Below are 17,126 nucleotides of genomic sequence, written 5' to 3'. Positions count from 1 at the left end.
AAAGAGAGGATCTCCCATATTGTTTGTATTTCAGAATACTGCACCTTCCGACACCCGTCCCTGAAAAAAGGGAGGGCAATAGTTCAGTATATATCAACGTCTTTGTGTCCATCTATAAACCTGGGAAGAAGAGCAATTCACAGGGATTTTTTGTGAGGATAACTTTAAATGCTGGTGATCCAGGCAAGACTCGCACCATGGCAGGGTTTAAGTCACCAAGAGACAACCCTGCATGCAGAAAAAATTTCCTACCCGATACTGCAGTTTTAACTTTTCAATAACCAAATTGGTATTTTAATTCATTCCACTGGCTTCCTATTTTGCTTCTCCCTCTGTCACATTAGACAGGCTGCAGGGAAGTGTACCATACCATACTTCCCCGCAGAGAATTTAAACAGAAATGGGAACTTGAAAAAATACCAAACTAGGGAAAAAGGGAATTTCTCTGCATTTTTAGCAGGTGAGAAATCCATCCCCCTCCTCTCTCTTCCTTATTTTAATCCGATTTCCAGTTCTGGAAAAACAACCAAGACAGAGGATAAGTGAGGAATGACTGGAGCTACAGAAAATATTCTGGAGCAGCTGCTCTTTCTCTGTCCTTCATATTTCTTACCTTTGTTCATTCCCTCCCCACTTGCCAAACTAAAGGCACATTTGCAAGCACTGCTAATTATGGAGTTGAAAGAATTTGGGAAAACTGATGCAGCTTATGTCCCTAACAGCTCCCAGACAGCAAGGGAATCTATTACTAAATCCCTGTTGCAGCTACATTGCTTTTTTATTTCTTGTATACGCCTTTGAAATATCTTGTAAAATGATCTTGACAAGAAGTCTTGAATTGAAAACCAACAGTCTGTCAATGCACTTTCATGATGCACCTGTACAGCATCTTCAACCACCAGGAACAAGGAACGTTTATTTATTAGGAAACTTCACAGACGCTATAAAAGATTATATTGCTATCAGAGACAAAATGAGGCCTGGGGCCTTCACAGAAAACCATTATAGCCATTAGGACTGGTTTCATTTCCCACCTGCCTAAACAGATTGTTTTGATTTTGAAGGCTGTCATGTGTTTTCAGGTTAGTGCTAAATGATCACTTTAAAATTAACCGGTCTGGGGAGGCTGAGTAACACACTGAGATACTACATGAGACTTTCACTTCTGCAGATCCAAGACCTGTAATGAATTTGGGTGATCTAATTCCTGGGGTTTATTTATTTTTTTGTCTATCATGGGTATAAGCAGCACAGTACCTAGCAAGACGAGGTATGAGGGCAGTGTTAGGTAAGCAGACAGTGAAGTTAACAGCCAAAAAGCATTATCAAAGATATACGGAGAAAATTTCTTTTATGATTAATGCCACATACAGTCCAGGCAGTCAGAAGACCCTTGTTCTGGTCTTAGCTCTGTCTTGGCTTTCTCATTTAACCCAGGCAAATCACCTGGGTTCATATTTAATTTCTGTGTAACTAGCTGAAAGCATGTGGTGGTACTGAACCCCACAGCTCCAGTTTACTCCAAGGAGTCACTGACCTATCTCCAGAAGAAGTCAGACCCAGAGGGGTGTCACACCAACTACTCAGCTGCTCAGACACTCTCATTTCTTCTTAAAATGTGCTTGTCCCTCATGTTCAGGTATATTAATGAAGTGAAAGGCTTTACTTATCTTTAGAAAGCCATACAAATTAATTGTTGCAATAATTAATAGCATGTTTGAGATAATCACTGTTCATAAATCATTTAAAATGGACTACACTGGCTTGTATGCACACAATTGTTTTCCCTAAGGGGCTCCAAAATATAGCATCTGCTTTAAACATTGTGCAAATAAAGATGAATCACTGATTACTACTGGTAATTTTAAAAAAAAAATGAAAAAGAGTTCTTTTTATCAGGGTCTATTTTTTAATAATTCTCTGTTTAGTCCAGCCAAATTAGTAAAATGACATTATATCCAGCTCTTTCTAACTTGCAGTACCCCTACTTGCAAGTGGCTATACAAAGACCAAACCCAGTCACCCCCCAGGGTGCTGCTGTGGGACACATCAGCTTCAGGGGCTGTACGGCTCTCACAGTGATTTTGTTTCTGTGGAGAACAGGATGGAGCCACAAATATCATTGCGACTAGGACAGCAGAAATTCAGAGTAGACATGCCGATCTGCAGCCACTGTGGGAGCAGAGGTCTTCTGTAGACAGCTTAAATGTTGGGTGCCAGTGGCAGCACAGTTAGGCAGTGAGGTGCTTGGGATGCCCAAGAATATACCCAGCCCAACACAGCTGATTTTCTGATGTATGCTGAAATAGCTCTCAGGAGCTGCATACAGCAGAAGCAGAATCTCAAAGCATCCGGGCACATTTATCTCAGAATCACAACTTTACATTTTAGGTTTTTTACACTAAAACCTTCTAGCCTTCATTGGTACACAGAAAATCTTTAGAACTGAACATGTAGCCAGGACTTACATTATGACTGCAGAGATCCTTGGGGTGGTAGAGTTGAGGCCCCCTTCACATCTAAGGTCTAGTAAGTCCCAGACCACTCTTTTGAGGCAACATGGCCAACACTACAACAGGACCCTCCACAGTGGAGGAGAAAGCTGTTGCCTTGTTGAACCATCTGAACTGATACAACCTGGGTGCCGGAGCAGCCCTACCACCATTCCTCCCCTACTGAGCCTATTTATACACTTGCAGTCATCAAGCTTTGGCCCATCCTTCATTCAGACTCTGGTTGGGAGTTTCTCTCAGCAAGCTCCGTCTCTTCCACATTGTTAGTAAACAGTGGGTCCACATCTGAACTGCTTTGGCAGACAATATTTTTTCCTTGGAGCTTAGGGAGAAAACCAACCATATTATACTTGGATCTGGCAACCTTTTGCTACACGTTGTGGACACACATTTCACAGCAGAGCTATCTTTTATGCTTTGTTGCTTGCTTGTATTTCATGTTTTCCTTCAGCTGGAAAATACAAACAGTATGTATGGTTCATCTTGGAGGTGAAGAACTGCCAGTTTGTATAAGCACTCTGATAATAAAAAGGAATTGGTGGTGATTACAGCTCAATGTCCCCTGGGAAAAAACAGAGGCTCTTTAGCGAATTTTCTAACATAGTACACACTGGTGCTTTGTTCTTCAGCAGATACTCAGCCATCCATCGGACGGCCAAGCACAGAGATCTGAAATTGTGTAGGGCTTTGACAGATGCTCAATGCCAAGTTTTCCTTGTAGTTAACGGGTATTTTCAGTTGCCTAAGCTGCTGGTAAAGTTGTTCTTCATGACTCTGAAGATCTTCCCCATAACCACTGCCTGGCTGGAGCTCTCCATACAGGACGCACTGATTTAGCAGTTGCAGGCAAACGTACAACTGAAAAGTAGCCCAACTACTCCACTCCAATAACCTGTGGTGCCAAAATGCAAATGTTTTGAAAGTTCTGATTCTTTTTAGGCTTTATTAAAGACTTGCATAAAATCAGTATTATTATAAAGCTTTAAACAGAATCCCTTTATACCATGGGTAAATTTAATTGAACAAGTCTAATCTCACCCATCATTTAAAATCTGCATCATAATTTACACATTGGATTCAAAAGAACAGGAGAATCTGCCTTAAGCTGCAATCAAAACCACAAAGGAAATCCAGAATATTAATACTTTTTGTACACAACTTTTTGGTCAGGCTTTGCAGGCGAGCACACACAAAGTCAGTGTAAATGAAAGAGAGCAAACATACATCTGAAATTATTTTCATGGGTTTTAAACTAGGTCCTTTTGCAGGTTTATTCCACTAAATCACTGCGGCTAAGATTTCACTAGGTGAACCAGCTTTAATAAACGAAGTTTTCATCTCTCCCTAGCCAAAAGAGTAACCTTACTTGAAACCTGTTCAATTTTCAACGTTGCTTTCAGCTGTTAGTTTCCAAGAAACAGCTATTCCCAGTCTCTGTGTCGCCCTCTCAGATGCCACTGAATATCCGCCCTATGCTTTCAAAAGTGTCTATGACTCTGGCTGTGTTAGCTGGCAGATGTTTTTAGAGACTAGAAAGTGTTTAGTCCCTGTGGACTAAAAGTTACATGATGACTTCATCACACAAGCAAAAGCTAATAACGGGAAAGCAAGAAAGCAGACAAGTGTTATATTCCAAAAACATGATGTTTCCTGTGCTTCTGGCAATACTATTTCTGTGCCTGAAAAAAGGCAAATAAGTCACTTGAGTCTTGATACTCAAAACACACACACCACGGAATGACTGCGAGATAACTTACTTGACCCTCCCTTAGCTGCCTTCCCCGCCACCTTTTGGTGGAAGTTAGAGGGTGAAGGCAGAGGAAAAGCAGTGTTTGTTTACATTCAATATCTATGCACCAACTGTATGCTTCACAACACTCCCTGGAAGGGGTTGTTACTACACCCAGGAGTTTACAGCAAAACAGCAGCAGAAATCTGAGCAGCTGCCTCAGGACCACGCACCTCTGCTCCTGCAGAGAAGTATTCTTTCAAGCCTGAGCGTACAGTTTTACCCTCTCCATTTAGAAAACTTCAGAGACTGATACATGGGCAACTGTAAGACATTAGTATAAATGGCATCTGTACACGTAGTGCAATAACTGTCTCATTTTTGTATCAAGACATCAGCAGTGGACATTATGCCCTCTCTCTACATCTCTGTGAACTGCCCTAATGACAGAACAAGAGAAAGAAACAAGAGGAGTCAAATACACAAGAGAAAGGCCTCCCTCCAGTGACATTATGGGGAAGAAGAGCAAGCGAGTAGCTATGCAGTGCACTGTGACAAGCCAACGTGAAGACCCTTCTCTGTTTAAGAGGGGAACGAGGAAGGATTTGCCCTGGAGAGAAGTGTGGGCTTTTTATATTATGAATTCTATGCATGTATAGATAAATTTTCTTAGAACAGTAAGGGAGGGGGGCTATTTCCTAGAGCTGATTAAAGAAGCATGACTCGATTTTCAATTTCAAACGACTCGGGGGGCATTCCAATCGACTGCAGACAGGAAATGAATACCATACATGCACTGAACAAGGCAGATGCTTTTGAATCTGACACTTACGTGAAAAGAAAATATCTTCATTTCTGTCTCCCCTCCACCCCATGATCACTAGTGAGTTCTGAGCTATTTTTAGGATAAATGGTTTTATTTTTCAAACTTGTTATAATCTTAGCATGTGCCTGAAGCCACCCAGACGCCACTGACAATAAACTGCATGGAGCAGGCCAAATGCATCTTTAGATTAGTCCCAGCAGCCAGGCGCAGCAGCAAGGTAGAAGAGGAAAGATGAGCAGTTCAGGTTTGAGATCTCCTCACGTCCTCTGCTGGGGAACAGAGATGAGATGCTAGCTGATATGCCGGATCCCAGGGAGGGAGAGCTGCTTCTGTACAAAGAGATTCCAGAGTGTGTACAGCAGACAGGCTGCAGAGCGGGTTGGAAGAGCATTTCCTGGTAGGCTGTGGCACAGAACTCATTTCCAGCTACTTCCCTGTGCTGAAGAGATAAACATACATCTTTTCTCCTCATACAGCCCTTACAAGTAAACTGCAATAATTGTCATGGGAGTATTATGGGCTTTATAAACTGATTGCGATGTAATCGTGGCTCCTTTTATCACTGGCAGCAGTGTGTATTGGGGAATTGGCACGTACAGCTCTTTTCCCCCATTTAGTCTATATGTGCAAACACACAATTTCAGCTGCAAACTCCTCTTGTATTTTGTGGGAAGACTTCACTAGGATAAAGAAAAAAAAAATCAGTGAGGTGGTATTAATCTGGCCTTACTCTGATGATGTTATACAAACAATTAGTTTATTTTATTTTGATGTTAAGATTGCCATAGCTATATTCCTATGAACATGAAAAAACGATCCTCTTAGGAGACAGAAGAAGAGGGATGGTAGTTGAGAAAGGCAGCTCTGATTTACAATATTCAAAAAGCCATGAATTCTAGATCAAAGAAGAGTAAGAATCAAATTCACTGCTACTGAAAGATTTCAGCAGCTTTTTCAGAGCTATTGGTCCCTCAAGAGCAAACCCTTTTAAACACTAGGTGATGCCTCTAACTAGTCAGAACTCCCACCTTATACTGGCTAAGTCTCATGTAGTTTGCTTTCAGCAGCTGGCATACTGGGGAAAGCAGAGACAGCTAAGACACTGCTGTATCTATGCCTGATGAAGGAGACATACGGCAGAGCACAGAAATAGCACATGTGCATTTTCTGCACCAGATGTTGCCTTTTTAATGGCCATGGTGGTAGATGTTAAATAAAAGGATAGATTCCTCACCAAAGAGCTGTGCATTTGGTGACCACCGATATCATGGAGTGCTTTGTCCAAGGACAGAATGAAGTCACCCTGGCGATAGCCCTGGGCACTGTTGTTTGCTCAGTGCTGACATGCTGATAAATTGAGAATCACCTCATATTTTGTTGTGGGATGAAGGTGGGATAAGATATCTAAGGAGCTACTGCAGCTCAGCTGGCAAGCGGTGACTTGTTCATGAGTTTGGACTCACAGACCAGAACACCCAGAAGGCACAGGATCCAACCCTAAATCAGGTCCTGAATTGTCAACTGCACTACAGATTGGCATCTTTCTTCCCTTCCTTCCCTTCCTTGGGTCAAGTGTCTCAGAGTCTGGTAGAGAAGCTTCCAGGTGTTCTGCCGTGTTGGGACACTTCAGGATCATGCCTTAAGCAAGAGCCACTGGAATTGGGTGCAGCAAAGCAATTTCACCTGGTGCATGCCCAGATGGTCTCCTAAGAGCTGCCTTTGTGCTTCTGATACAGATGCACTTGTACTGGGCTTGCTGCTGCTGCCATCGTCGTGTCCCTGGGAACACTGCATTCATCCTGCCTTCCACATCCGCGATGCTATGCACATGGCTACAATGGTGCATTACAGATTATTTAGCTCTCTCCAAGCTCTGCTCATGTTCCAAAGTCTACGTACTCCTACCAGCACCTAGTGCAACTTGGTACCTCACACATTTTCATGAAATGGACGACCCTTTTCTTTCTGCATGTTTTGATCAAGAGCTAGTGCTCCTACCATTTAAATGCATATCAAAAGCTCCAGGACTCTATCAGGGTAAATAGTTCATTTGAAGCCTTCGGCACTATTGTTCCAGTACGCCTGAAGACACAGGCATAGTGCGGCTGCCCTAGGTTCCCTTTTGATATATATTTTCACCAATGTTAGACATATACATATCAACCCCTCCATTCTTTCCTAATAAAAGCTCGGTCTCTCAAGCACAAGATGAGGAATAGATACTCTATTGGCCAGCTGCAGCAAGCCTTTCATAAATAACACAGCAATCAACCCTTGTAAAGGAAAATATTACTCCAGAAGCTCTATCCTGACATACATCTGTTTTCCTATTGTAGGAAGGAATAAGAAGATAGAGAAACTTACATGCTGAATGCCTAAACAAACTCTGAATTAAGAAGAGATGGTAGTAGAAATGGTGGATGAATTGTAAACCACCTGCAAATGTTAAGACTGCTGCACTCTTCTGCAGACCATTGAGCCTATACTGCAAACCTCCAATAGTCATGGACTGTGCTCTATAAAAATTGTGATGAATGCAGACTTGTTTTTATATTATGGAGGTCCTAATCCTCCTCCTCCTCTGCCTTTGCTCTATTGTTGCAACATCAAAGACCAACTGCTGGCTGAGATACAGTCAATATGAAAAGGGCGACCAGCAAATTTACTGCTTGACTTCATTCCCTTTAAATGGAATAGGCACCGTGGCCTTTTTTCAAAGTCCAATCACAGACATATATCTTTTTTATTGGACATCATGTACAATAAAGTGAAGCTGTAACTTGGAAAAAAAATAGAACACCTTAAAAAAATCCCATGAGGTGAACATTCCTTTATAAAAATATCACTGTGGTTACGTGTTTTGAAAAACTCTGGGCACTCTGCAGTGCAAAAGGCATGGACTGGCTAGGTTATAGTTTAGCTAAGATGCATACCCATGCCTAATATCTAGTTAGTTTCAAAAAAAACCCAAAACCAATAAAAAGTGATATATTTAAGACAGAATGCCAGTGTCATTCAAATAAACTGAAATGGCAGCATTCATGTCACAAGAATCATTAACTGCTTTGTTATAGCCTGCTCTGTGCAGTGAACCTTTACAGACTTCTTCAGCCCAGAGAATCTTAAAATCAGCAGCACAATATGCCAATATATACACTGCATCTTAAACAACCCAGTCTGATTAGTGAGGTAATTTCAAGAGACACTTTCAGACAAGAGTTGTATCTGTAGACAGTAAAGATAGGGAGAATTCTATTGCTGTTGTGTCACTAAATAACTTCTTGCTACGGAATTAAATAGTGTATAAGCAACTCATATGATGGAGGAGGTGAGTATATTGGGGTATTGCAGAATCCACGCTAGGTAGCTATGGTTTTTATTTTTTAGTAAGTCATGTCGATATCATGAGAAGGTTTTGTTTTAAACATTTAAACTGTTAATCCTTTTTGTTTCTTTGGGCAACTTGTGCAAGCAGACATTAGTAAACACCTGATTACTAACATTATATCTAGATCAAGTCCATATTGATTTTAAAATATATATGGCACTGATATATATGGCATATAAAACCAAGCAAATTTATGGGGTTTTATACCTATAGTAATCTTTGGCAGCTGGTGCCAGTGGAGTAATTGTGGCTTCCTCATGGCAAAGTCTGCTGCTGCTGGGTTAATTCTAAGGTGAGAAAGATGCCAAAGCTACATGACTAATCTTAGTGACCTCCTCTTTCCATCACAGCCTACAGCACAGACCTTCTGGTGCAAGGACCTCACCTCCTACTCAGCTTTCCCAGGCATGTACAAAAAAAGGTGTTTCAATGATAGTGTTCAATTGTTCAATACCTGAACGCCCAACTCAACAGGAATGCAAAGGCAAGATGCCTGAAGGAAGCTTTCTGGAAGTTAAAGCTGGCCCATGGACAACACTGACTCAGTAACTGTTCCTTATAAGGGAAGAATCCACTTTTTTCAGAGTGGTACTGTAAACAGTGGTGGAAAAAGATGAGGCCCATTGGGTGTTTTTTACAGATACCTACACTGTACTCATAACGGTATTGTCACAACTACTGATCTCAACGACCAAAGAAGAAATTTCAGTCTTTCCGAGGAAGAGCTACTGCGGAACAAAGCAGCCCAGGATTTTTCAGTGCGTATAAAACTAATAATGAAACATAATGGATGGAAATGAATTCATGCAACCTGAGGAAAGCCACACGCCAAAGCCCAGCTTCTCTTCACGGATGGAGGTCCAGATCATGGGTGTTATGTGCATATCAGTTCTGTAGAAAATCTGAGCTGTGAAAGATTCAAATCTAAGAGGAACTTTGTCTGGGTCTGCAGCCAACACAAGTCATTGAATTGCCTTGCTTTGTGAAAGTCAGTGGAGCAAGGTCAGTTTAAACACACTCAGAATGTAGGTCTAGCATGGAGGCGTAAAAGCTGAAGATGTTTGAATTTCTCCTGCCTTTCATCACAGACTGACTCTACCAAGAGTAGTGAGAGAAAGATTTCATCTCTGATTTTCCTTTCTCATCCTTATGAGTACCTCTGCAAGATTAAAAGCACCCAAATAGCCATTAGGCTACAAGAGCTTAGAGGTGAACAACTCCAGGCCTGCTTTCATCCTGCTGACTGCTAAAAGGGAGGAATAAAAAAATATGACCCACTGCTACGAGTTCTCCAAGCACTGAAAAACAAGGGCAAAAGGATAAAGGAACTGCTTACCAGTACCGCCCACACCAAGTCCTCTGACCAAGCATTACACTGCCACATAACTGACCGCTGTGGCAAGCCGTCGCTTATTACAATAATAAGTTATATTTTACTTTGTTTTGTTTCTTTTTCTGGTATTTCAAATTGAAAGTACATGGAAATACCAACACTGGAAACATTCTGCTCTTACTGATGTATCAATGAGCTCACTACTCTTATTTCTTGGAAATGTTATTCATCTCTATGTTTTGGACTATTAATTTAGCCTGGCATTTTCTGTCTTCAAAACTTGTAAAATCGGTATCCTGGAGGCACAATGGTATTAAAGTGCAACAGTAATCACTGCATCATTTAATGCTTCCTTTTGTAACTTACTAAAGCACTTTGTATTTTTCTGCTCTAAGTTATCACTTCATTATTCATTTGTGACAGTGCTTACAGCCTCCATTCAGGCCTGGAGACCTATTACACTGCACATTGTACACAAGCAACAACACAACAAGGGAATCTCCACCTCAAAGAGCTTGGCTAGAGATTTAAAAAATAAAATAAAAAATAAAATGCACCAGTGACCTAGCTCTGCTACCACTGAAAAATAATGCTTTAAAAAAGTCCACTTTTATGGAGACTATCATTCAGTCAATTCAAAGAGCTTTTAAGCAGTGTAGTCTTAAAGCAGACAGCAAGATAAGAATCATAACAAAAAAGGCCAAACAAGCCTACACAACACTGCGAACAGAACAAATGAGGCACAACTGGGTACTACCACATTTGTTTGCAAGGAAGACTGGCAAAACACACAGAAGAGCGGAAAGCAACCAAGTCAGACAATAAACCTGCCAAAACAGCTAAATCTTGTCCTCTACTATACTTTCAAGATACAAGCACAAGGAAAAATGACATGGCTTCATTTTTTTAGTTTATGTTTGTGTAAGGAAACATCTAAATTGTCTGCATATATATTTTAAGTATGAGTACATTTCAAGATTTTTAAAATGATGACTCGGAAAAATGTAAGCATAAAAAAAGTATGGCAAAATAATTTGCTACCATTACTTGCATTCCGTGCCCTTTCACGTAACTGATGACTGGGTTTTCAGAAGTCGCGTCTCTCTCTGTCACATATTGTTGTCTAAAGCTTTTCAAACATGACTAGTACGTTCACGTGTTAGTTTGGCAGGCAAAGGTAGCATAGTCTGGATCATTATCAATACTACTGTCTTCTGCGCTTCACTTCCTGTAAAGTTTTCAGATGCTGCAACACAACACAGCCGGAATTTTCACCTAATTAATTCTTTCATTGTTCTTTGTTTTCTTTGAAGGCATTTTCCACCATGTTGGAACAACATAGCATTGACTATTAATATACACATGTAGTAGATACGAGTAGAGACGAAAGAACAACTGCTGAATTCAAAACACAGTTCCCGATTTAATGTAACCTGGATTGGTTAAACAGATGTCTTCCCAGCAAACAAATTCCACAACAGAGCAAGGTGTCGAAAAGCTTAGTATGCTGAAGCTTTAAGTACTAGGGCTGGGTTACCTATTAGCAGGTGATAACATGTATGTTAAAATCACAAGGGAGTACACAGTGACCAGCTCCAGACAGTAAAACGATGATGAAATTGTTGGGGTCATAAAGACCAACAGCAGAGCTACAACTCTAGGCTTCCTGGTTTTGTGGACAGCCTCCATTAAGGGACAGAGCAGGGAAAAGTGACTGAACCCAAGAGCTGACAGCTGAAGCCAGAGGAGTGAAGGGGAGATTTTTGTGCCAATCAGATAACAGCAAGGTGTCAGTAGCAGTGTGGTTCAGCTGTCACACTGCTGTTAAAGCTGTGATGGACCAGCTGTGTTCTTCCCGTGTAGAAGAAACTTCTCTTTGCACAATCAGTGAAGACTACAAAATAAAAGCTACTTCAGAACAAGTGCTCAAGTGCTGATTGTCCAAGTTAGATGAACCAACATGAGAAGTACCAGGCAGGTACCAACCTGGATCTCTATGTACCCATGCCTTGTCTCTCTGCTCTCATTGTCACCACAGGTGATCGCTACAGCTCTAGACCTTCTCAGGAACCAGACTCAAACCTACCACTCCTTTCACAACCATGAGTCAGGCGCCCACCCACCACAGGGCTCAGAACCACAGGCTTCCCTTCAACCACTCTGTCCCCCTCCACACCCCTGCAGGTAAGGCCTGTAGTAGCCAATGATGTGATTTGTGTCTCTCTCCAGGGCCATGGGAATGTACATAAAGCCACTGTGATGGCCCAGAATGAATTTAGGATTACATACATTGTAATGATACTGTAAGGAGCTGGAAAAAGATGCTAAATCTTTCTCAAAACAGAAATAAAGTTCTCCAATAGGCATGAGGAAATCTGGTCCAAGCTGCAGTTGCAAAGACAGAATTGAGAGGCACCCTGTGATTTAATGCCAGGTGTTTATCAGCGATGATCCAAGATGCGCAGTACAGTAATTGTTAACTGTTGAACTGAAGAGAAGTTCAGCAAAATATGCCTCATCCAAACAACCTGGTCAAATCTAATGTAGGAAGTTACATTTGTACCTGCCTAACACTGCTCCTTGCAGCCGTAACAAAATATAATCTGGATCCCTGTTAGAAATGATTGCAGTAGTCTTAGGTACTAAAAAGCTTGCCACATCCTACTCTGAAGGTGCGGTAGTTGTTTTACACCAGAGATGCTTCAGTTTGCTAGGAAATGAATCAAAGTGATAGGTATGAAGGGAAGGTTAATTAATACTTTCTGGAATTTTCCTGGAGCCAGGTTTTGGGAGCAACGGACAACAGCAAATGCTCCTCTGCTCAGAGCAGCAGTCTCACTCCTTCATTCTTGTTTCCCATTTTATCCTTTGCGGCAGCAGCACACGTAACGTTAATCACCCCTCCTTTCCCCCTAGATCCTGGAACAAGCCACAGCCCACTAGCAAAACCACTAAAGAGCACACATAATTCTCTCCCTTGGGAGATGAGAGAATGAACTGCACATGGTGTAAGTCATTCGCAAAGCTTAGTGCATAACTGGAAGAACATATGCTAATGGTAAGGGTGAGCTTTAGCTAAGAACCTATAGAGCAAAGCCTGCTGAGAACAGGCAGGTTGTTTACTGTCACTGTCAAAAAGCACGAAACAGCACTGCCTGTGATAAGTAACCACCTCACCAAAAGAGATTTTGGTTTTCAGAGAATCAGTCTGCTTCATTCGCAGGCCACCTGCTCTGAAAGTTACTTGTGTAATGTGTAAACTGCTCTTAAGGCAGAGAGGGATTTAGCACACGTATAAAATACATGATATACACTGTACATCTTATATATGCTAAGGACAGTCTGGAAAACATGAATGCAAAACATTGCATCAACAGCTTTTCAAAGATGATTTAGACAATCAGTTCCTGTTAGAATTAACCAAATGTAAAGCTCCAGAGCTTGAATAAGCTTTCAAAAACTCAGTCTAAAACTCCCCCAAAGTAAACAGCTTGAGTCCTACTTAAACTGAGAAAGCCAGAAAGCTGAAACATGCCACTGGATCCAACTTGAGAACGTTTTGCCATTTGCCTGAACCCAGTACAAGGGGCAGCAGGAACTCACAAGCCTTAAAAATGCACCTCAGCAAAGGTAACAGACAGCACACCATTTCTGAACTTCTCATGGTGTTGAGCCGTGGATCTGAGGAGAAAATGAAGAGCTCAGCCCTGTAAAGGACTCCTCACATGGCTTGGAGAGTGACTCTTGTGCAACCGTTTATAAGCAGCAGAACGTGTTTCTTCTGGTAGGGCTCAGAGAACATTTGTGACACGCGGTAATTGCTTGCATGCTTATTGAGGAGGGGGGCAAGGACAGGAGCAAGAGGATTAAAAATAAAAAGCTGTTTACAGCATTGTGCTTCTTTTCAAATTACGTTCTCTTATATGGCTCCAGCTTTACACAAAATACTGAGTTTCATGCTAATGTAATACTGCTGCAAGTACCGCAGTGGAGAATCTGACTTCATGCGCTATGGTGTATATTGTTGGTGGCTCTGTTACTACATTTTACAAGGTCATTTTTCTCGGTGTGGGAACACTGTTTTTCTTGGTGTGCAAAGAAGAATTAGAAGTGATGGGAATAAACATCTCGATTAAATATTTTCTCTCAGAATGCAAGCACGGATTTTAGAGCACCATAAAGTATTACAAATGTCCTTCAAAATTTATGTTCAAGCCTTCCTTTCATTTTAGAGCTATGTAAAAAGATAAAAAATGCCCAAGCAGAATTTTTCCATCTCTTATTATAGCTTCACTTGCTCTTATTCAGAAGCAAAAGTTTGTACTTGTTTATTTCCAAAATATACCCCACAACAGTTTCTGCATGCTAATGAAATTATACCCAATAGAGTCCTCACCAGCAAACCCAAAATCTCCCCCCTCACCAATTCTCCTTTTTTTCTTTGGTAGAGATGGAAGGAGAGAATAAAATCTGATTGAGAAACAAAAGGCTGATTCCTTCTCATAACTCAAAACTGCAAGATGTTTTACAGCTCCAATCTGGATTTCCCATTTTGCGTTAGTTTACGCTACCATGAACCAATTCTAACAGCAGCATGAAACTGCAGCAATGCAGAGGTGCCGTGCCTACTTCTGCAGCAGTGAGCCGAGGAGACCTGTGCCCGTATCCCACCCATCTCAAGGAGGACCAGCAAAGCACATCAGGATTTTCTCCTCACTGTTGCTTCATTACAGCCAGTCACAGCAGCACAACATGATCCCAGACATCTGGGAACTCTAGAGACACGCACAGTACAGGGAAGGGCACCAAAAGTAAAAATAAGAGGGAGGAAAAAAAACTCGGTTAATTTTAGGATGGAAGCTTTCCTGCATCCCTTTCGCCTATCAGTCTAATTAACTGCAGGGGTTAACATAATTGAAAGACCAGAAGAAATCAAAACCTACCCTCCAAAATCCTTCCTTCATTTGAAAGACCAAGGGATGGAGGAAAGAGAAGCTCTTCCTCCCTTAATGAATCAGACTTCAAATGCATACAAGTCTATATTTTAGACTACTTAAATCTCCAACAATATTTTAAGATTACTAGGGATACATCCTGAATCTGTTTTACATAAAAAGGCTCAAGGATGTGCTAAGTTTGGGGGTTATTTTTTTTTTTCTTTTTGGAACTAAGACTAACACTTCAGATTCTGTTTCAGACACACAGGACCAAGTTATGACCGCTTTGTGCAAACAGATCACCTAAGGACTAAAATACCATACCGTACACTTGATAATAGTCCATTTGTTTGTATACAAATTTGCCGTGTGAAAATGAATCTATAAACAGTTGCTGCAAAGATTACTCTTTCCTAGATTTGCCACAACAGACTTCGTCAAATGAAATTTCATCAAATGAAACACTGACCTAATCACTTCTCACACAATCTTTTCTCTCCATAGACCTACCAAGACAGAAAAAACAATACGGTGTTTTTTTCAGTATAAGCCATAACAACCTGAAGGATTTCTATTTGTGTATACCAACAAATCTGGGTTGGTGCAGTTTTGCTTTCTTTTCTTCAACTAGGAATGCAATGCACTAGGATTTTGCGTTTCTCTTCGGTATGTGCCACAATAACCACCCAAGAAACCTCAAAACCTGAAGTGTAAACTTGCTATCGAGATCTATATCGTGATGCTCTGAATGAAAGCATCTGCCTGTCAGAGTGCAATTTTCTACAGCAGGTTACAGCATTTTCCAGCTAGCAATAGAATCCATGGAAGTTATAAAACCAAAAGATTGATAGACTTCCATCTGTTGAACTGATTGCTCTAATCAATATACTTTCCTCCCATAATGTCTTGTACAGACACACTCTCTCAAATACGCAACTGCAGAATCAATTCAGTTGGGAAGGATATAAAAATTTCAATTCTACAAATGGCAAAACATGATGAAAATATGAACTGCTAAAGCTATCATAATGCTTAAAGGCACAGAGTTTTGTTATCTATTAAAAAAAAATCACCGGACAGAAAAAATTCTTGAAGTCAGCAATCAAGAGATTTTCATGAGACAGCCAACCACAATGATAATACTCTAGGATAATTATCTGAAGATGACTTTCCTCTTGTTTCCCCCTAACCTTACAATAGTGCTCTAAAAAGAACTCCTTGGGGAAATGGCATCACCCAGAGTTCCCACTTGCCCAGATGTTTCCCTCATTATGTTACAAGCCTGTCAAGGAAAGGCAAATTCAGGGTTATTCTAATGATAGCGAACACCTCATAAAAAAAAACCTCTCCAAATTTACTTTTCCAAGGAACATCATTTTAAAAGGCATTTCAAGTGCCCATGAGGAAAGAAAGCATCATTTATTACCAGAAATCTTAAAGATATTAAAAAAAACCATCCTGGAATGTCAAACCAGTGATAAAACTGCAGCTCAAAGAGAGACAGCATTGTGGGGCCTTACCCGAAGCACACGGCCAAGGACTCCCACCAAGTTCAACAGGAGGTTTTCGCAGTTAAGAGGACCTGATCTCAGTTTGTGACTGGGATGTTGAATCGGCAGGTCCAGGTTCCCTCCTGTAGCTAGTGGTTTCACATTGCGGGCCACCAGCCGGGGGTCCCGTGCAAACAGTGACTGATACAGCCTGCACTCTCTGTGTTTTTCCTCATGCTTTATAGAAACATGCTCTGCTGGTACTATGATTCTTTCCGAGATGATAAAGGGGTTTATGTAAATTTATGGTGATAACGATACATTTTACGTCAGTTCTTTTCGTGATCTGGCAGTTGATTTCTCTTCAACACTTAGATACGGGGGGAAAAAAGTTGGTCAGGGCACATGCAACTGACCAGAGATGTGTGAGCTTTGCCTGGCGATTTTGACGATTCTGCAGCTTTTATCACCGTTTATAACCATTTTACATGAATGGCAACACGTGATGCTGAATAAAAAAGAACCACCTGCAAAAATAAGGAAACAGATCAAAAGTCCTTTACCTCTGCCGGACATAATTCACCGGCGGTTTTGTGGGACCAGAAGACAGGAGCAGGCTGGCATGGTCACAAGCCCTGTCCTTCATGGTCACAAGCATCTGTCACCCCATTTCTTGGCTATTTCGGGGCCGAGTGCCTCTACCTGTCTCTTGACACCTTCCCAGGAAAGCCACGCGTTTCGTTCCCACGTTTCCCAACACCGCACACCTGTTTGGTCCCTTCTTGCCTTGGGGAACGCTGCGTCCTCCTCACAAGGGAGGCCTCGGGTGAGACATGTTGGACGGGCCCCGGCCTGCCTCTGTCCCTCGCCTGCCCCCATACGCGCCCCCCAGGTGAGATGGTCGTCGCCT

The 17,126-nt window shown here is 41.5% G+C and overlaps 1 protein-coding gene across 1 annotated transcript in view; it reads right to left on the bottom strand.

Moving 5' to 3' along the window:
* The window catches only part of ISM1 (isthmin 1), a 37,570-nt gene extending 20,708 nt beyond the window's left edge, over positions 1 to 16,862 (bottom strand). The window contains exons 1-2 of the mRNA XM_035890238.1: positions 16,780 to 16,862; positions 16,247 to 16,487 (exon numbers count right to left, since the gene is read on the bottom strand). Of these exons, the coding sequence (XP_035746131.1) occupies positions 16,247 to 16,487; positions 16,780 to 16,862 (324 nt within the window). The remainder of the gene's footprint in view (positions 1 to 16,246; positions 16,488 to 16,779) is intronic.
* Positions 16,863 to 17,126: the final 264 nt, after the last annotated feature.

The sequence above is a fragment of the Egretta garzetta genome, unplaced genomic scaffold, assembly GCF_000687185.1.
Source record: "Egretta garzetta isolate BGI_Z169 unplaced genomic scaffold, ASM68718v1 scaffold252, whole genome shotgun sequence".
Classification (NCBI taxonomy): Eukaryota; Metazoa; Chordata; class Aves; order Pelecaniformes; family Ardeidae; genus Egretta; species Egretta garzetta.
The sequence above is the reverse complement of the archived record's forward strand: the minus strand, read 5'-3'. Positions and strand labels throughout refer to the sequence as shown.